Genomic DNA, 20,397 nt, shown 5'->3' on the forward strand with positions numbered 1-20,397 from the left:
GGGGGGGGGGGGTGGGGGGGGGGGGGGGTGGGGGGGGGGGGGGGTGGGGGGGGGGGGGGGTGGGGGGGGGGGGGGGTGGGGGGGGGGGGGGGTGGGGGGGGGGGGGGGTGGGGGGGGGGGGGGGTGGGGGGGGGGGGGGGTGGGGGGGGGGGGGGGTGGGGGGGGGGGGGGGTGGGGGGGGGGGGGGGTGGGGGGGGGGGGGGGTGGGGGGGGGGGGGGGTGGGGGGAGGGGGGGGTGGGGGGGGGGGGGGGTGGGGGGGGGGGGGGTTGGGGGGGGGGGGGGGCGGGGGGGGGGGGGGGGGGGGGGGGGGGGGGGTGGGGGGGGGGGGGGGGGGCGGGGGGGGGGGGGGGGGGGGGGGGGGGGTGGGGGGGGGGGGGGGGGGGGGGGGGGGGGGGTTGGGGGGGGGGGGGGGGGGGGGGGGGGGGGGGGGGGGGGGGGGGGGGGAAGGAGCCATTTCTCCACACTTGCCATTTGTAGTTCATGTTGATGCTTCAGACAAGGCTTTGGGGGCTGCCCTGCTTCAGCGGGTTTTGGATGGTCGCCTCCACCCCCGTGCCTATCTTTCCCGCAAGTTTTCAGGTGCTGAACTTAATTGGACCGTTGGTGACAAGGAAACCTGTGCCATCAAGGTTGCTCTTACTGTGTGGAGGCATTTCTTAGAGGGAGCGGAGCACCCCTTCGAGGTCTGGACTGATCATAAAAATCTGGCTGCTCTGTGCTCTCCGGGCCGGCGATCTGCTCCAGATCCATTGGGCGGACTTTTTCACGCGCTTTCGTTTTACAGTGCATTTTTTCCCGGGCAAAACCAACCGTTTGGCTGACACCCTTTCCCGCTTGCCAGAGCGGGAGGAGCGCAAGGTGGATCCTTCGCTTTCCCGCACTATTCTCTCCCCCTCCCACTTGGGCTTGGCTGTTACCCAGTCACAGGCGAAGGGGGAGCCCCCGCCTTCTGCATCACCTCCCGGACACTTACTCTCCGCCTTCTTGGAGGCGGGAAAGTCCCCAGTGCCTCTTGCAGAGGGAGGCGACGGATTGGTATTACGTGACGGTGTTTGGTGTCGTGGCTCGCTGTTGTATGTTCCGCCCCATCTGCGGTCTCAAATCCTCCACAGGGGCATGATTCCAAGTCGGCCGGTCACTTTGGCTTTGTGAAAACTTTGCATTTGCTTCGCAGACAATTTTGGTGGAAGACCATGCATAAGGACATTGAGGCTTATATTAAGGGCTGCCCTATCTGTGCTGTGGCTAAAACCATTCTGGGCAAGCCCCAAGGATTATTGCAGGACATTGAGCTGACCAGCGGGCTCTGGCGGGTGATCTCCATGGATTTTATTACGGACTTGCCTTTGAGTCATGGCAAAACGGTGATCTGGACTGTAGTGGATTTGTTCTCTAAGCAAGCTCATTTTATCCCTTGCCCCTCCATTCCCAATGCTCAGAAGCTGGCTGAACTTTTTATGCTGCATATTTACAGGTTGCATTCTGCCCCCAAGAAAATAATTACGGATAGGGGCTCACAATTTGTTTCCCGTTTTTGGAGGGCCTTTATGAAGTTATTGGGCATTGAACAAGGGGTCTCCTCGGCCTATCACCCCCAATCTGACGGGGAGTCTGAGAGATCCAATCAGACTTTGGAACAGTGTCTGAGGTGTTATGTGAATTATCAGCAAGATAACTGGGTCGGCCTGTTGCCCTACGCGGAATATACTTACAATAATTCAGTTCATAGTAGCACGGGCAAGACTCCTTTTGAAGTGGTCCATGGTCATTCGGCTCCCCCTCTGCCCATGCTCCAGTCAGGGGACGCTCCTGGACCTGAGGTTAAAGAATGGATGCAATTCGTTGCTGATCAGTGGCCTCCTTCTTAAAAGCACTTCAGGAATCTAGAGACTCATACAAGCGGCAAGCGGCAAGTGGTGGGAGATATGGTCTACCTCTCCACCAAGAATCTCCAGGACATACATCGGCCCTCAAAACTGAGTGCGAAAGCAGCAGTTCACAGCTTCTCGGAGCTCTCTCAGCCCCACCTACCTCACAGGGTGTTTGTTGTGAGGGGGGAAGGGCAAGGAAACTGTAAGCCCCTTTGAGTCTCCTGCAGGAGAGAAAGGGGGGATATAAATCCAAACTCCTCCTCCTCCTCCTCCTCCTCCTCCTCCTCCTCTTCTTCTTCTTCTTCTTCTTCTTCTTCTTCTTCTTCTTCTTCTTCTTCTTCTTCTTCTTCTTCTTCTTCTTCTTCTTCTTCTTCTTCTTCTTCTTCTATTTTATAATACCACACATTATTGTTTTTTTTGGGGGGGGGGTGACATACCAGCAAAGTCAAAGTAGGCGTTTCCCAAATTTTTGACATGCCAAGCCCAAAAGGTTCTCCATCACTTCCTACAGCACCCCTGATAAGTGTTTGCCAGGCCCTGCTTAAAGACTGCCAGTGAGAGGGAGGGCACCCCTTCCCTGGGCAGCTGGTTCCTCTGTGGCACAACTCTGACTCTAAACAATTTTCCTAATATCCATTTGGAACCTTTCTGCCTGTAATCTAAGCCCATTATCGTGGGTCCTCCTGTCCTCTGCTGCCAACAGGAACAGCTCCCTGCTCCCCTCTGAGCGACAGCCTTTCAGATTGTAATGAACTAGCAAAGTCCAGGCCAAAGTAACCGTTCTCAGTTCTTTATTGTGCTGGCAGTCATAGTCAGATGCAGGCGATGCGAGGTCTGAGAGCCTCAGACCTCTGATACCGTGTTTCCCCGAATATAAGACAGTGTCTTATATTAATTTTTGCTCCCAAAGATGCGCTATGTCTTATTTTCAGGGGATGTCTTATTTTTTTGTGTTCTGTTCATCGGGCAGGCTTCCAAACAAAAACTTTGCTTTGTCTTACTTTCGGGGGATGCCTTCTATTTCGCACTTCAGCAAAACCTCTACTATGTCTTATTTTTAGGGGATGTCTTATATTTGGGGAAACAGGGTAGTAGATTTTATACAGTGGCATTTCACGTTCCCGCCAATACAGAATAAACAAAGCTAACGCTCAAAGCAATACAGAATAAACAAAGCATAGTTTCACACAGGCAAGTAGAGATACCCTACAAGCAAAAATCCCCATCCTAGGCAGAAAGCCAGAAGAAGCTGGCGGCCACCACAGATCATACACTAACCACATCCTGACACAGATCCTTAAAGAGAGCTATCACATCCGCCCGCAAACTCCTCTTCTCTAGGCTGACCATTCCCAGGTTTCTCAGCCTTTCCTTGTAGTGTTTGGTCTCCAGGCCCCGATCTTCCTGGTTGTTCTCCTCTAAGCCTGCTCCATTCTGTCCACACATCCTCTTCTTGTGACCTCTGTTCCCACCCAAGACTGCCACACTCTTGAAGAACTCTGCACATTATCTCTCATAAGCAGAGGTCCCCAAACTTTTTAAACAGGGGGCCAGTTCACTGTCCCTCAGACTGTTGGAGGGCCGGACTAAAAAAAACTATGAACAAATTCCTATGCACAAATGATTGTAAAATGTTTGATTTCACCTTTCAGCCTTTCTGTCATGGTCTATTTTTAGAACAGTGACCAAAGTATGTCAAGCACAGGGTGGGCTCCAAATATTGTTGTGGGGGCTTTGGAATACCTTCCCCTGTAAAAAAAAAAAAGCAGAACTTTCCCAATGAAGCATTCCATCTAACCCAGGATCAGGTATCTTCCTGGGTTCTTCCTCCCTAGCAGCCAGCGAGCGATTCGCCAGCCTGGCTGATGCCAATGGGAGTGAGGCGGAACAGAAAGCCTGAGAGCAACACATGGAGTAGCCGAGAGGAAAGGGAGGAGCAGAAGCGTTGCCACATGTAAAGGTTTCCAACTCTGGGTCCGAAAGTAAAATGGAGATTTGGGGAATTGCCATCATGTAACTGCAATCAACGGCCGTTGGGGCGGGTTTCCTCCTCTCCCTCGAGCCCCCCACTGCACATGAATGGAGCCATCGCCGCCATACCTGGCCAGACCGAATCATCTGCCTTCAGGGGAGCCACGGTTGGCCCCAGACGCTGGCCTCAGACCAGGGACCCCTGCTCATAAGTGTCCCTTCTGCCTGGCACCACTACTTAGGTGGAGCTTAGGTGAAGTCCCCCTCCCCTACTGAAATCCAAGATTATGTATTTACCGGTGTGTGTGTGTGTGTGTGTGCGCGCGTGCGTGCGTGCGTGTGTGTGTGTGTGTGTGTGTACCCCTGTCTACCCCTGCCTTCTTCCTTCGGTCAAAATTGCGACTGGATACTCCTTGGGGCAGAGAACTCCCTTTCAGCACAGTGATGTTGTTAATTTGATCCAGGGAACTGTCAAAGGAAGTCACTAGCTAATGGTAAATTTCAGAAGGGTGGGGTGGGAGATTACAGAGGCTCCCCTCTCCCGGAGCTAACACCCCAAGCGATTAAGAAAGGGCTGAAGGGGGGGGTGGGGACAGTGTTTGGGGGCTGTGTTGTGTGGAAGTAGCTGGTGGGCCCAAAAGAGAGACAAAACTGGGCAACCTCTGGACATATCTGTGGGGGAGGGGCAGTCATCACATTTTACCCACAGGAATTTATTGGGTTTATATAGCTCTACAGGTAATTAAAATATTATAGCTGTTGACAGTCAAGCAGCAGTGGCGTAGGAGGTTAAGAGCTCGTGTGTCTAATCTGGAGGAACCGGGTTTGATTCCCTGCTCTGCCTACAGGCTGTGAGCTTGTCTGGGGAATTTCAGATTAGCCTGGGCACTCCACGCCAGCTGGGTGACCTTGGGCTAGTCACAGCTTCGGAGCTCTCTCAGCCCCACCACCTCACAGGGTGTTTGTTTGGCCAGAGGAAAGGGCAAGGAAGATTGAGAGCCTTTGAGTGTCCTGCAGGCAGGGGATATAATAAACACCCATTCTTCTTCTTCTTCTTCTTCTTCTTCTTCTTCTTCTTCTTCTTCTTCTTCTTCTTCTTCTTCTTCTTCTTCTTCTTCTTCTTCTTCTTCTTCTTCTTCTTCTTCTTCTTCTTCTTCTTCTTCTTCTTCTTCTTCTTCTTCTTCTTCTTCTTCTTCTTCTTCTCCTTCTCCTCCTTCTCCTTCTCCTTCTCCTTCTCCTTCTCCTTCTCCTTCTCCTTCTCCTTCTCCTTCTCCTTCTCCTTCTCCTTCTCCTTCTTCTTCTTCTTCTTCTTTGTGAAATGGCTAAAAGCACTGGTCTCCTCCAACTGAGAAGCTGGCAGAGAGAAAGACTGCAGTGCCAGACGGGTTCAGAACTGCCCTCCCCTTCCCAAATAAATCTGGCAATTTTTAAGGAGCATCAAAACACTACTGGTTGAGTTTTGGAAAAGCCTGAACTTCAGACAAGAGGCAAAGGGATTAACAGAAGCAAACTCACAGCAGCCGTTGCCTCCCCTCCCCAGCCTGGCCGAATGTGAGGCTGCAGTATTGTCAAAGGGACACACAGACACACATTTCAGGCCAAGGGAATCTCTCTCTCTCTCTCTGTCCACTTTTGGCTCAGCACAAGGCTGTAACCAGTCTGGACTAGCAGAGACAGGCTGTGGCAGGTTCTCAGATGTGCCAAGCCCACCGAAGCCTGCCAGAGTTCAGAGCAAGCAAATCTAACACCTCCTCTCCCCATTCTGGAAATCGCTTTACAAGACCTGGACTTTAAACACACACACCCAGGGGTACCCTGGAGCAAGCGCTGGTGCCCGGGGACCAAGCCCTCGTTGCCCCAGCCGGCGTATGGGCAGCCACCCTCCCCCACCATGACCAAACAATGATTTTTCATACCAGCTCACCGATCACCTCCCACCCCCATCAAAACATACATGGCTCTCTCCCATAGCTCTTTTCCCAATTCCCTAATCACGACAACCCTATGAGGTAGGTTGTCAGCCTGAGAAACAACTCCAAATAGCCAGTGCAAGTGGGCGTGCTTGTAATCTCTCTACGTCACCCCAGCAAAACATTTACCAAACAAATGTCAGCATCATCTCTCACAAAGAAACACCTCCAGTGGGCTCCACCCCAAATAGAATCACTTTTAATGGTGTTTAAACCAGGGAGCTCAGATTCTTCTTTTAAATCTACCTTAAAGGGAGAATCTAGGGTCCCCGGTTAAAATAAAATGGAAAGTGATAACTGTTTGAGAGGTGAATCCTCTACCCTGAAACAGCATCACTTTGAGGGTTGAAGATTCAGATGAAACAAATAACGGGTGCGGCTGGAATCTGGGCAAATGTGAGCACGATGCGGGACGGGGCGGGTGGTAGCGCGATGGGTGGTGCAGACGGGCGGGCTGAAAGCGGCACCATGATTTCAGGGCATCATCCGGGGCTGCTGCCGGGAACAGGGGCGGCCGCCTCCGCGGTGGCGAACGACGGACTGGTGGAGCTTCGCGGCAGCAGGAAGGATGGAGCGGACGCGGAGGTGATGGGATACGCATCGAACGGGCGGGCGTGCGGGCGCCTGATGGTGCCAGGAAGGAAGGCTGCCGTGCGGGCCTCCAGAAGGTGCGGTTAAGGCCGAGCTGTTTCTCGGGCGGAAGACGAGACGGGGGATGCTCGGCTCGCTGGCGGTTGTTGCGAACAGGATGGAGCAGGATACAATGGGCGGTGACACTGGCGGAACCGGACATATGGCGGAACAGAACCGGTCGTAGACTGCCTGCTGGAAGAAGGACAGGCGAAGGCAAAACAACAATGCGGTGCGCTGATTTTTTTCATACCAAAGAACTAAAAGCGTGATCCTTACCAGAGGATGCGCTTCGATTACTTTAGCAATGGGTTGGCAATTCCCCATTTGGTGCTAAGCTAAAGCAAAACCACCGACTACCACCAAACATACCAGGTAACACCTTTCCGGAACCAACAGTGACTTTGTTAGTCATGCCCTAATGCCGAAATGTTACTCCTTGTTGCGGGCAGGTAATCAGACCTTCAATCCCTTAACAGTTCATACCTGAGCCAGGTAAAACGTCTTTTTTCCTGGCCGCTTCAGGCCATGAAGCTGGCTGTGTTTAACTGTCACCAGGATATCGTCACAGCCTGTCTGTCTGTAGCCTGAGAACTTGGGATGAGGGAACTTAGGATGTTGGCTCAGATGGGCAGAGATGAGCAGTGAAAACAGTAAATGGTAATACTGGTAGGTATCTGAGTGAAAGTGGAAACACATACACTTTTGCCGTGTGGGGCGTCAGGTGGGGTCCCCACACACACACAGCCACGGGTAACTTTCACTCTCTGTGCCTCACCCACTGCTACCACACAACACACATAAACTCATACACATCAGCTCATCCCCTCACACCTCACTCTGCCTCCCTCACATCCAACCACCACTTACCCACTTCCTCACCATATTCGCCACAGCTCTCTTTTACTAAAAGCGAGCTGGAGTTTACTGCCCTCTTCACTAAAAAAAAAGAAATCACACGGGGTGGGGCGAACCAACACTACCCGGCTCCTTCTTTTGCGTGGCCCTTGGGAACCCAGGGAGCTGGCCTCGATCTGGCGCCCTCACCCCCTGCCTCTGCCGCCTGGCTGGGATAGCCTCCGCCCCAGTTCTCCCTTACCCAAGCCCAGGACTGTGCGTGTCAACCAGCCTTATGTGCAATGAGTTAAGCACTCTGCACAGTTCCATTGTGGAATGGGAAAGGATTACCTTATATACTAAAAACAAGACACCACCATATAACAATGTGAACTGAGAAAAGGGAAGAGTTCCATTTGACCACCCAAAGGCCTATGCTGTGGATCCCATTGGACCTACATGGACATCTGTGCGGGTTAGGACTGTGATAGAAGGACAGTGCCACAGCAGCGTGGCAGACCTGTAGTATTTAATTATGCAAGCCCCCAACTGCATCAATCTTGCCTCTGAACCAACAGTGAGGATGCTAAGGCAGTGCCAGCTGAAACTGAATCCCAGACAAGGAAGGGTGTTGTTTTAAGTGGATTGGATCCACTTGTGTTAGATTCAGGTGCGTAGCGGCAATGGGGACATCCAGGGTGGCTTGTCCTGCACGCCAGCAGCATTGTTGTCCCAAGTCTGGGGCGAGGCTGGGGGCGTTTCAGGGCAGGAGGATGCGCACGGGCAGCTCATGCCCCAGGCGCAGTTCCCCCTCCCTTCACCACTGGTTAGATGGACCAGGGTCAGCATTTGCAGAGCAGGTTAAGAGGGGTCCGGATTCTCCCATGTAGGATCAGAGGTTACATCCAACTCATCTGAGGGTGGGTCCAATGCATTTTACTGCTTTTACTCTTGCAAGAAGTGCACATTTACCTTCTGCTGTCTTAGAAGGGAAATATCAAAAGATACCTTACGCTGCAAGGTTATGTTCTTGCTCTCTGAATTCTGTAGAAACTATAGGTATGTTCTTAGAGGTGTCCTTTATGAGGAGGCAAAGGAAAAAAAAATGCCTGTCACATCTACCACACTACAAAATATTACGAATTTCCTGATAAAGAGTTTGTTGTGAAAAAAACTATTACACAAGATAAGAAGGAGAATATTACTAAATGGGTAGCAAAATTCTGTTTATTCATTATGGAAAAGAAAAAAATGATCTGAATATGGTATCCCCCCTTAGATATTTTTGTTTTGTTTGGTATTTTTCTGCTGTTGGGTGTGTTTACAAAGTAGAATGATATATAGATGGATAGTGCTGGAATATGGGAGAGAGATCTGTGGATATTTTGGAGATTTGTAATATATCTGGTCATTGACTGTAAATAAAGTCTTCTTCTTCTTCACCTGAGGCTCTGTGCACAGTTCAGGGAGGGATCTGGGCAAGCGGCCCACAGCACCTTTTTCCTTCATAGAGGAATGCTGGGGGGGCAGGGCAGAATCAGCCCTGCCCCCCACCCCAGAAAAAAAGCCATCAGAACGCATTTGCTGCGGAGTCACAAAAACCACCACATCCATTGCCTCGCCTTTCCAATAAGCTGCTCTGACATGCAGATTTTGCTCTGCAGAAGAAAAACAGTTGTGCATGAATACATGTTCACACACACACACACACACACACACACACACACACACACACACACACACACACACACACACACACACACACACACACACACACACACACACACACACACACATATTCAGGTGCTGGAGCCTGTCCAGGATTGGAAGAGGGACATCTGAGTGTCTCTGCTGCCCCCAACTGGCAATTTTCACTCACCCCAGACCTCCAGTGCCTCATTGTCAGGGGCTGCCCTGCAGTCTTACAAGTCTCCCAAAAAAATGTTGGCACCTTGCAACGTCTGCTTGGCATGCTGTGTGAAGGAGGAGGAGTAGGAGGAGGAGGAGAAGAAGAGGGAGGAGGAGGAGGAGGAGGAGGGAGGAGAGGGAGGAGGAGGAGGAGGAGGAGGGAGGGAGAAAGAAGAAGAGAAGGAGAAGAGAGGGAGGAGGGAGGGAGGAGGAGAGGAGGAGGAGGAGGAGGAGGAGAGGAAGAGGAGGAGGAGGAAGGGCGGGAGGAGGAGGGGAGGGAGGAGGGGAGGGAGGGGAGGAGGAGGAGAAAGAAGAAGGATTTTAGTTATATCCCCTTTCTCTCCTGCAGGAGACTCAAAGGGGCTGACAATCTCCTTGCAGAGTTAATGCAATAATGAGGCAGAGACCAGTTGCTTTACTGAAATAAAATTTACTACTACAGGGAAGGGAAACTTGGAAGAAAACAATAAAACATCTTTCTTACTAGCTAACCAACAGCCAGCTTGCTGCTTAGACTATTACATGGCTACTGGCTATAGACTGAACTGAACTGGCTGGCAGGCATTTGAAGTTACGCAACACAAAGATATATATCTAAAATACCTGCGAATGCATGTAGCCCGCAACCAATAGGTATCAATTACCTGGTCACTGACTTCTGACCTCACTAATTAGCATGCAACAATTAGCATGCAACTAATTAGCATGCAACAATTAACTCCTTCATTACTGGATTGCGTTACTGGCACTTGCCAAATCCCATCACTGCCCTTTTCTCCAGGAGTTCCAACAGCCCCGGAGAACGTGCTGAAGGTAGGTTCCGCCCCCGCCGGGAGGCTGGCAGCCGAAAGCCACGCCCACAAACACGCCTCTCCCTCCGCACACGCGCCCCAGCCGGCTCCCGTAGCCGGAGGAGGGAACCCGGAAGTGTTGCCATGGCGGCGGCGCAGGGGGGCCTGGTCGGCAGGCTGGTCGCGGTGCTGGAGACCTACCGGGGGAGAGACCGAGCGGTGAGGGCGGGGCGGTGGTTCTCGCGCGGTGAGGGGCGGGAGTGGGGGGGTGGGAGGAGTGAAAGTCCCCTCCCCTCTCTCTGGGGGGGCTTCCCTCTTGATGAAGGGCCCTTGGGTTACCTCTGCGGGAGAGCCTGGCGCGAAGCGCCCTGATGCACTGCCCCGGAGTCCCGGACAGGAGTGGGCGGCACTTGGGGACAGGCGTGACCGGGCCCTCCTTCTCCTCCCCACCCCCGCAGATGCGCACCCTCAGCTACGGCTGCCAGCTGGCGGGAGGGGCCCTGCTGGCCGGGAGCCCCCCCGCCCCCCTGGGAGACCGCCTCCTGGCCCTGGCGCAGCAGCTCAGCCACTGCCGGACCGTCCTGCGCCTCTTCGATGACCTCACCATGCTGACCCACACCTGCCACTACGGCCTGGGGGGCCAGGTAAGGCGGGGGGGGGGATCCGGCGGGCTCGTTGATTGGCTGCATCCTCCACCTTTCTGGCTGGGGGGCAAGGCAACCCCCACAGTGCGGACAGCGCCCCCTCCACAAGGAAACAGGGGCGGGGGGGGGGGGGGGGAGAAGAAGAAAGAGTTTAGTTTCTATCCCCTTTCTCTCCTGCAGGAGACTCAAAGGGGCTGACAATCTCCTTGCCCTTCCCCCCTCACAACAAACACCCTGCGAGGTGGGTGGGGCTGAGAGAGCTCCAAGAAGCTGTGACTAGCCCAAGGTCACCCAGCTGGTGTGTGTGGGAGTGCACAGGCTAATCTGAATTCCCAGATAAGCCTCCCACGAAGCTCCAGGCAGCAGAGCTGGGAATCAAACCCGGTTCCTCCAGATTAGATACACGAGCGCTTAACCTCCTACTCCATACATGCCCTTCGCCATCCTTGGCGGTCTCCTGCTACCAGACTTAGTGGTGAGGAGTGCCCTGTTGTAGCTCAGCTGCTAGCATTGGGAGACCCTAGGGCTTCCCCGTGGCGGACCCCTGCTGCTACCCTCTTCTCTGGCCACTGGGGCTTTTGCATTAACACACACAGAGAGACACACACAGAGGCAATTGAATCTCATTCTTATGATGATGTGCATACCAGATTCTCCTTTGCCATGCGGACACAGGAAGGGAGGCATTCCGGAGGTTGTACTGGAGGAAGGGGGGGCGCGACGGCTTCTCTCCTGCTGCCAGCCGATGAAGCAGGGGCTGCCTCGCCAAAACCTCTGCACAATAAATCTGACAGTTTTGGAGAATCATAAGAGTTTGTGCTGTTGTGGCTGCAGGGGGCCAACATGGCAAACCACCTTCTGGCATTTCTCACTTGTCAGAGATGCTCAGGAACAGCACCAGTTGTATGGAAAGAGCCTCATGGCTGGGGATCATTAGGAGCAAACTCTATGCTGGGGATCATTAGGAAAGGAATTGATAATAAAACTGCAAGGATTGTCATGCCCTTATATAAAGCCGTGGAGTCGACGCTGGAGTACTGTGTCAGTTCTGAATTAGCCACATCTCAAAAAGGATATCGAAGAGATAGAAAAAAAGAGAAGGGCAAGGACGATTGAGGGACTGGAGCACCTTCCTTATGAGGAAGAGCTGCAGCGTTTGGGACTCTTTAGTTTGGAGAGCGTCGGGAGGATATGATTGATCTATAAAATTATGCATGGGGTAGAAAATGTTGACAGGGAAAGGTTTCTCTTTCTCCTGTCTTTACTAGAACAGAGACACCCATTGAAAATGCTGGGGGGGAAGAATTAGGACTAATAAAAGGAAACACTTCTTCATAGCGTGTGATTGGGGTTGGAATATGCTGCCACAGGAGGTGGTGATGGCCACTCACCTGGATAGCTTTAAAAGGGGCTTGGACAGATTTATGGAAGAGGAGAGGTCGATCTATGGCTACCAATCTTGATCCTCCTTGATCTCAGATTGCAAATGCCTTAACAGACCAGGTGCTCGGGAGCAACAGCCGCAGAAGGCCATTGCTTTCACATCCTGCCTGTGAGCTCCCAAAGGCACCTGGTGGGCCACTGCGAGGAGCAGAGAGCTGGACTAGATGGACTCTGGTCTGATCCAGCTGGCTTGTTCTTATGTTCTTATTCCTGGTGGGCTTTTCAAGGTAAGGGACTGACAGCGGTGGCTTGCCATCACTTGCCTCTGCTTAGCTACCCTGGACTTCCTTGAGTAGTCTCTTATCATGAGAATAAAGCCAGTATGGGAGGCCAAGGGCCAGCCAGAATCAAAGGAACTGACTGAGCTTGGTGGAATGGGGAAGAGGACAAGAGCCCGTTCAAGGTTGCAGGCTCAAATAAATTATGCCAAAGTGCAGAGCAGCAGAATCTAACAGGCCCCACCCCCAGGGTAAGATTTGCCCCCAGCAGTTGCTCACTTGGTCCCTCCCAGATTTCCTCATGTGACTGAAGTCTTTTTTAGTGGGGTCAGAAAGCAAAGCCTCCCCGCCCAGTAGAGCCACAGGTCAGCACACTTTCAGGCAAGACCACAGCACATTGACAGCCAGCACTGCAGGGGGAACAGCTTTGTGCACTCTCCCGCCCCCCGCCCCTGTTTAATTTTGGGAGCCAGAGGGGCTAGATCAGTGATAGAACCTTTTGAGGGCCGAGGTGCCCAAATGTCAATTGAAGTGAAGTCAGTGCCACTGCCCAGCAGTTTCCCTCAGTGAGTGGCCAATTCCTGAGGCCACGTTGGAAGAGCTGGGGATATAAATCCCGAGAAAAAGTAAATGGAATGTAGCTGGCCCTGGATTAAGAGTGTCAGACTAGAATCCTGGGAGGCCTGGGTTTGAATCTCTGCTCCATGGGTCAGTCACATACTCTTAGCACAACCGACCTCATAGGCTATTGTAAGAAGGTAGAGGTGGGGAGAAGGAAGTTGGGAGGAGGGGGCTTTGGGGCCCGGTGGAGAGAAAAGCAGGGGATGACTGCTCGGCATAAATACTTCTCCAAGCTTCCCCCGCTTTCTCTTGCTACTCTCAGATCGGCATTTGCCCCAGGAGCAGGGGGCTGGATTGGGACAAGAAAGCCTTCTGCTCATGTTCAGAGGCACTTGGTCCACCCCCTGCAATTGTGAGTTCCTACCCTGAGGCAGAGCAGCTGGCCCTTGAGCTTTTTTACCCCTTCACAAACGGCAGGAGGAAGATGCCGCTGTGCGCTGGCTCTCCGTCCTCAACAACCTGGCCGACCAGCTCTACTACCCGTGTGAACACGTGGCCTGGGCTGCTGACGCAGAGATCCTCCGTGCCAACTCACAGAAGTGGTGGGCACTCAGCACGGCGCTCTGGGGGGCATCTCTGCTGCTGGGGATCGCTCGGTAAGAAAGCAGGTGGGGACGGGAGAGGGGCTGGCAGAGCCTGATCTGGAACCTGGAGCCTGATCACCGCCCAGAGCCCCTAGAGGATGGGGCGGTATAAAAGTTTAATAAATAAATAAATAAAATAAAAACCTGCAGACTCATCCCTCCAGATTGTACCCCCCCCCCCTTCCCCACACGAGCAATCTCCCTGCAGCAAAAGGCTTGTGGCAAAGGGGGGGGGGTTGTTATACAACCCAAGCCTGTTTCTGTTTTGCCAGATTTCTCCAACTTTACCTGCAGTTTCAGTGATTGTCCCAGTTTTGCCATAGAGTTTGAAAAAGCACACCGGGGCAATAGGCGGGGGGCGGGGAGAAGGGTGTCAGAGTTTTGTACCCTGCTGGAATGCTGTCTTTGCCATTCTCCTCCCAGCTCTCTGAGAATCCTGGCCCAAATCAGAAGCAAGCTGCAGACACCACCCAGGTGAGACCCCTCCCTGCCCTGCACGTCCCTTTCCACAGACGTGGTCACACTTCCTGCCATGACTAGGGCCCCTCCCCAGAACTGCAGGGAGCTTCCCTGCGATAGAAAAAGAGATAGAAAAAGAGATAGAAAAGGAGGTGCAGAGAAGGGCAACGAGGGATGATTGAGGGACTGGAGCACCAGCTAGCCTTATCAAGGAGAGGCTGCAGCGTTTGGGACTCTTCAGTTTTGAGAGGAAGGGCGTCACAGAGAGGTCTATGATTGGAGAGTCTATGAAATTATGTATAGGGTAGAAAATGTCGAGCAGAGAAAATTTTTCTCTCTTTCTCACAATGCTAGAACCAGGGGCATCCATTTGAAAATGGTGTGTGTGTGTGTGGGGAATTAGGACTAATCAAAGGAAACGGTTCTTCCATAGCGTGTGATTGGTGTTTAGATATGCACTTACAGGGGAGGTGGTGATGGCCACTCACCTGGATAGCTTTAAAAGAGCTTGGACAAGATTTATGGAGGAGAAGTCGATTTATGGCTACCAATCTTGATCCTGCTTGATGCAAGGATTGCAAAGGCCTTAACAGTTAGGTGATCAGGAACAACAATACAGAAGGCCATTGCTTTCACATCCTGCATGTGAACTCCCAAAAGCACCTGGTGGGCCACTGCGAGTAGCAGATAGCTGGACTAGATGGACTCTGGTCTGATCCAGCTGTCTTGTTCTCATGTTCCCTCCTCCCAATCTTGGTCTCCTTCCCAGCCATGTCTCCAGCCTGGAGTAGTGGTTAAGAGCGGGTGGACTCTAATCTGGAGATCCAGGTTTGATTCCCCACTCCTCCGCCTGAGTAGTGGGGGCTTATCTGGTGAACCAGATCTGTTTGCACACTCCTACAAGCCAGCTGGGTGACATTGGGCTAGTCACAGTTCTCTCCGAACTCTCTCAGCCCCACCTGCCTCACAAAGTGTCTTGTTGTGCAGGAGGAGGAAAGGAAAGCTTGTAAGCCACCTTGAGTCTCCGCACAGGGGGGGGAGAAAGTGGGGTATAATCGTCAAACTCTTCCTCCTGCCTCCCACCAGGGGCCCCAGGAAGATGGCCGTTCAGAGCCAGGGACAAGCTGAGATCTGCTCCACAGGGCTCCAGAAGGTCGCTGCTGGAAGAAAACCCTGCAGCCTTCCAGGGCTGAGACCTCCTCCCCATCCCTCTAGGTGGTGATAGCCGAACGCTTCTTTTTTGAGACCCGGTGCTTTAAAATTGCAGCCAAACCCAGCTTATTTATCACAAAAGTGCCAGCCACGACGAATTTAACCTGAATGCTGAGGTTTCAATTTAGAAAAAAAGCGGTTGGCTCCCTCTTCCTCTGCCCCACCCCTTTCCCGAGCCGGGGCGGCCTGCTCCTTAGCCTCCAACAAGCCCAGCTCACTGCTCTGTGCCTCCTCTAGCATCTCTGTCTTCTCTGCACCCCCCCCCCCCCTCAGGCAGCAGCCACCCAGAGCACAGGCACCAGGTCCACCAGCCGAGTCTTCCCTGCTCACTGCCGGGCCTTTGACGCGGTGCTCAGTAGTGGCCAGGGCCAGCCCTGGAGAATGTGTGTGGGAGGTGACTTTCCGCCCCATGATGAACTCTGTGTGCATGCCCACAGAGAGGTCTCCGAGTGCCACCTCTGGCACCCGTGCCATAGGTTCGCCATCACTGCTCTAGGTGAGGCCGCAGCTGGCAAATGAGTTGATGGGAATGCCGTTTCTTCCTTGCAGCAGCAGCAGTTTGCAGGCAAGCCCCAAGGAGCTGAGAGCCCAGGCTGCAGCGGAAGCGCTCACCATCCTCAGCAACATGGCCGACCTGGCCAACGCCGTCCACTGGCTGCCTCCCGGAGTGCTCTGGGCTGGGAAGTCCCCCCCGTGGCTCGTCGGCCTCATGGGCACGGTCTCATCTCTGGCCGGGCTGTACCAAACCTGCATCAAGGGCAGTGCCAAGAGCCTTGGCATATGAAGGCAGGCGGCCAAAGCTCCAATACTGGTTATGATCTTCAGAAGCACTGATTCTTCAGGAGAGAGGGTGATTGCTGCTCCCAGGAAAACACAGTGCTCAGAGGGTTTGGGATTGGCGGGCTGGACACAGTAGTGAGGATTCCAAGGCAGGCAGGAGTTCCCAGAGGCTTCCGGCTGCACCCCACTTGGGAAGGCTGTTCAGCTCAAGTGACGGGCGGGAGTCTGCTTCTCCTCCTCCTCCTCAGACAGGGACTACCCACCCCCTCTGGAGGGCAGTGGCTGGAGCCAGCTGTGCCTTGTGTGACAATTCAGAGCCAATAACAATAAAAAGCAAGACTGACAACAACCAACCGGCACACTGGCGTTGCTCCTCCCCCCTCCTGCTGCAAGCCCTTCGTTAGAGCGTCCTCCTCCAATAGGCTTAGCCTGGGACCCGCTCTCCCATATAGGCCTCCTCACAGGCGGCTGCGCAGACCGGCAGCTTCTCACCCAGGGCCTTCACGCCACTGGTTCCCTTTCTTGAACTGGAGTGGCCAGAGATTGAATGCTCTGTCACGGAGCCACGCCCCCTCCCGTGGTGGCAGTAGCTGAGTGGCAGGCATCCAGCGCGAGTGCAGGGGCTGTGCTGGGCTAGCATCTGGAAGTCCCAGGTTCAAATCCCCGCGTGTGCCATGGAAGCACACTGGGTGATCTTGGGCCAGTCACTGGTAGCCTAACTGTATTCTCACAATACTAGAACCAGGGGGCATCCATTGAAAATGCTGGGGGGAAGAATTAGGACTAATCAAAGGAAACAGTTCTTCCGCCAAGCGTGTGATTGAGGTGTTTGGAATATGCTGCCACAGGAGGTGGTGATGGCCACTCCACCTGGATAGCTTTAAAAGGGGCTTGGACAGATTTATGGAGGAGAAGTCGATTTATGGCTACCAATCTTGATCCTCTTTGATCTGAGATTGCAAATGCCTTAACAGTCCAGTTGCTCGGGAGCAACAGCCACAGAAGGTCATTGCTTTCACCTGCAGGTGAGCTCCCAAAGGCACCTGGTGGGCCACTGTGAGTAGCAGAGAGCTGGACTAGATGGACTCTGGTCTGATCCAGCTGGGTTGTTCTTATGTCCTTGAAGGGTTATTGTGACAATAAAATGGAAGAGAGAATAATGTAATCTGCTTCGGGTCTCAAAGTATAAATGCATCAAATGAAATAAATGAGAAAGCATCTGCCAGAACAAAGACTGGATTCAGACACTGTCATTGAGGGCTGCCACAGCCTCTGTGGTCAATCTCTGACCTGTTGAGAAAGGGTTGCCTGCTTTACGACCACGTGCCCATCTATCCCCGGTGATTCACTGCCTAACACTTTGACCAAGGAAAATCACCCAAGCTTTGCTTTGTGTGTGTGTGGGGGGGGGTGGGGGTGGGGTGGAGGTGGGGAGAGATAAAGAACTGTGACTTCATTTTCTATGACAGTGAACTTCATGACCAATCAAGTAAATAAAGTGTGGGGTCAGCAATGAGAGGATCGGAAGACACAATGAGGTTTCCATTTTTGGTCCCCACCCCCACCCTATCATCCTGCAGAGAAGAACCAGCCGCAATCACTTGGTGCGCCAGGATCATCTTTCTGGTCATTAAAATAGTGCACAATTGAACAAAAATTTAACAGACATTTTGAAGTAGAGACACTTTACCAATAAAATTAAAAAGACGAGATGGGGAGTTTGCTGCAGAATTACAGGCAAGAGGCCGGGGTGATGGCGAGGGCCTACTCAGACCAAGTGGCATCAAGGCTGGCTGCATCGAGCCCGAGTGTTTCTAAAGATATGAAGCAGCAGCAGGCAGGGTCACAATTCCTGGCACAAGGTAACTCTGACTCCATGGGAAGGACACAGAGAAGGCCTTTGAAAGCCACCAGCCCCAGTCTAAAGTGCTCCAATTCTTCTCAATATAAAAACTGTACATACACATAGTTTAAAAACACTAATGAGTATGGCACCAGTGGTATTCAGAGGCATAGAAGCAGCCCTCACGCCAAACAGAAGTTTTTCTCGGGGGAGGGTGTTGCAGACCCAGAAAAAAGGAAGCCCCAGTTCACACTCCATTTCCACTTCCTGCATCTTTCCAGCTTCCGGGGCTCTGCACGCCACACCCATTTTTACTCTGCCCAGTTGGGATAGCATCACAGTCCTCTTTTGCTGGGCCGCTCCAGGGTATTTTACAGAGATCGCCACAGCTGCAACCTCGGAATGGGCCGCGCAGTCCCTGGGGCTGGCCTGTTCCTCTTTGACCAAGTCAGACATGATCGGGAAGATGAGGCCAGAAAAGCCAATTCCTGCCCAGTCAGTGCTAAAGGAAGGGGATGCCAAAGACATCTGCTTTGAAGTGTGGGTGTTTCTGTGTGTGGGGGGGGGGGGGAGAACGGAGACAGATAAGCAAAAGAGGTACCAGCTCCTCTGCAGCCCTCAAGAGCCAAGCTGCCCCTGAGGCCCAGAGGGCAAGTGAGAAAGGGAAGCCGAGCTTTGAGACACGGCAGCTTTGACAATCTAAGATATTATTCCAAAGTGAAAGAACTGATTTTTTTTAAAGCTACACTGATTTGAGAAATGTGGGCAGCCAGAGAGGCCCTCCCTTCCCTTCCCGTCCCGTCCCAGTCTCTTCTAGACAGTCCCTTGGATACAGGAGGCCCCTGTCACTGGGGCAATGAGCGCTCCTGGCACTTGGCATCACTGTCACAGAGAGAGCAGAGTGGCACGGCATGGTCACAGAGCAGCACCAAATGGCAGGGGGTGGCAGAATGCAGCAGACAGACCCACCCCTTTTGTGCCAAGCAGCTGGAGAAGAGACCCGCCGGTAGTTGTCTCCAGAGTCTGCATTCCCTTCCGTTGGCGCTGTGGGGCGGAACACGTTTCGGCAGCCGCTGCGATCCGAGCTGTTCTTGGGAAAGGCGGCCCGCTGCCACACCACCGGCAGCCAAAGTCTTTGGATGAGCAGCTGTCCCAGTAACCACAGAGGAGGAGACGGCAGCGGAGACTGAAGCGGGGCGGAGCTGCCTGGCTTAGGGCTGGGACAAGCGGGTGCACAACGGAGCTCTCGGCTTCTCGACTGCTCAAGGGCGGCACGAAGTTCGATGGAAAGGCCGAAGAGGCGCTGGCCAGGCGAGGGCCCTGCCACGCAGAAAGGACGGAAGAGCACCTGTGTGAGAAACCCACAAGAGGGCACCAGCCACGGGCCCCAGCTGTCCACGGGTCAAGCTGCAGAAGGTCAACCTCCATCAAGGATTCGCAAGGCCTTCTGGGTGCCAGTTAGAAGTAGATAATGTCCTCCTTGGTTGCATCATCCTGGGCAGGCGGAAGACTGTGCACGACGTTGGGCTTGAAAAGGTGGGCAGGGGGAAGCAGCGCTTCCGGGCGACTCTCCGCAGAGCCAGGCAGATCTGCTGGGAGGGAGCGAGAGGCGTGAGAGAGGCCAGGGCTCAGTCAGCCCCCCCCCCCACCCGCATTGGCTTCCTGGGCGCAGCTTACCTGGCAGGAAGGCAGCATTCTGGCTGTGCGGAAAGACCGGGCTGGATGACTGTCTGCTGCGTGACCCGGACTCATCCTTCCCAGCCAGCCGGGGATTGAACAGCTGCCTCAAGTCGACTGATGCTAAAGAGAGAAAGGAAACCCTTGCAGCGCCAGGCCTGTTCCCAAGGCAGCAGAGCCGGGCCCAGGATCACCCCTGCAAGCCGGGAAGATGCCCTTTCAAGGAAAGACGCTCTCGGGAGTTGAAGCCAGGCCAGTCAGGATGTGAAGCAGGGTGCCCACCCCCATCCTGGGACAACAGAAGGAGTCTCTCTGAAAACAGAGGTAGCCTCTACCAGCCAGAGAGTGACCTGGGAATAGCCTGTGTGGCCACCAGGGGCTGTAGCTTCCTTTCCCTACAGGGATATGATTGAAGTCTATAAAATTATGCACGGGGTTGAAAATGTTGACAGAGAGAAATTTTTCTCTCTTTCTCACAATACTAGAACCAGGGGGCATCCATTGAAAATGCTGGGGGGAAGAATCAGGACTAATAAAAGGAAACACTTCTTCACGCAACGTGTGATTGGTGTTTGGAATATGCTGCCCCAGGAGGTGGTGATGGCCACTCACCTGGATAGCTTTAAAAAGGGCTTGGACAGATTGATGGAGGAGAAGTCGATCTATGGCTACCAATCTTGATCCTCTTTGATCTGAGATTGCAAATGCCTTAACAGACCAGGTGCTCGGGAGCAGCAGCAGCAGCAGAAGGCCATTGCTTTCACATCCTGCACGTGAGCTCCCAAAGGCGAGTAGCAGAATGCTGGACTAGATGGACTCTGGTCTGATCCAGCAGGCTAGTTCTTATGTTCTTGCCCAGAACAAAAGGGCAGAACTGTGCCAGTCTCCCTGACCGACTCCCAAGACAGGCAGGGCGGGCAAGGCGCCAGGCAGCCCA

At 53.4% G+C, this 20,397-nt stretch overlaps 3 protein-coding genes across 4 annotated transcripts in view; 2 read left to right on the plus strand and 1 right to left on the minus strand.

Moving 5' to 3' along the window:
- LOC125432758 (actin-like) overlaps nt 1-1,153 on the plus strand; it is a 16,260-nt gene extending 15,107 nt beyond the window's left edge. The window contains exon 2 of the mRNA XM_048496652.1: nt 786-1,153. Within this exon, the coding sequence (XP_048352609.1) occupies nt 786-1,153 (368 nt within the window). The remainder of the gene's footprint in view (nt 1-785) is intronic.
- Nucleotides 1,154-10,081: 8,928 nt separating this feature from the next.
- On the plus strand, nt 10,082-16,706 carry PEX11G (peroxisomal biogenesis factor 11 gamma). Of its 2 annotated transcripts, none has more exons than XM_048496936.1 (5): nt 10,082-10,198; nt 10,438-10,623; nt 13,323-13,501; nt 13,913-13,963; nt 15,704-16,706. In XM_048496936.1, exons 1-5 carry the CDS (start codon nt 10,124-10,126, stop codon nt 15,942-15,944), a joined length of 732 nt encoding a protein of 243 aa, XP_048352893.1. In that variant the 5' UTR covers nt 10,082-10,123; the 3' UTR covers nt 15,945-16,706. The 2 variants fall into 2 exon arrangements, with proteins under 2 accessions (XP_048352893.1, XP_048352894.1); XM_048496937.1 differs by having other exon boundaries at nt 15,710-16,706.
- A 902-nt stretch (nt 16,707-17,608) lies between these two features.
- Nucleotides 17,609-20,397, minus strand: part of ARHGEF18 (Rho/Rac guanine nucleotide exchange factor 18) — a 29,425-nt gene continuing 26,636 nt past the window's right edge. Inside the window, exons 14-15 of the mRNA XM_048496663.1 lie at nt 19,461-19,583; nt 17,609-19,375 (exon numbers count right to left, since the gene is read on the minus strand). Coding sequence (XP_048352620.1) covers nt 19,242-19,375; nt 19,461-19,583 — 257 coding nt within the window. The 3' untranslated portion in view covers nt 17,609-19,241. The remainder of the gene's footprint in view (nt 19,376-19,460; nt 19,584-20,397) is intronic.

The sequence above is a fragment of the Sphaerodactylus townsendi genome, linkage group LG05 (genome assembly GCF_021028975.2).
Source record: "Sphaerodactylus townsendi isolate TG3544 linkage group LG05, MPM_Stown_v2.3, whole genome shotgun sequence".
NCBI lineage: Eukaryota > Metazoa > Chordata > Lepidosauria > Squamata > Sphaerodactylidae > Sphaerodactylus > Sphaerodactylus townsendi.

Bases quoted from the DNA above. Each gene is read 5' to 3' on its own strand.
- PEX11G (XM_048496936.1), top strand. From the start codon at position 10,124: ATGGCGGCGGCGCAGGGGGGCCTGGTCGGCAGGCTGGTCGCGGTGCTG. The intron at 10,624-13,322 runs GTAAGGCGGGGG...CACAAACGGCAG, and splicing joins ACTACGGCCTGGGGGGCCAG to GAGGAAGATGCCGCTGTGCG. The intron at 13,964-15,703 runs GTGAGACCCCTC...GCCGTTTCTTCC, and splicing joins AAGCTGCAGACACCACCCAG to TTGCAGCAGCAGCAGTTTGC.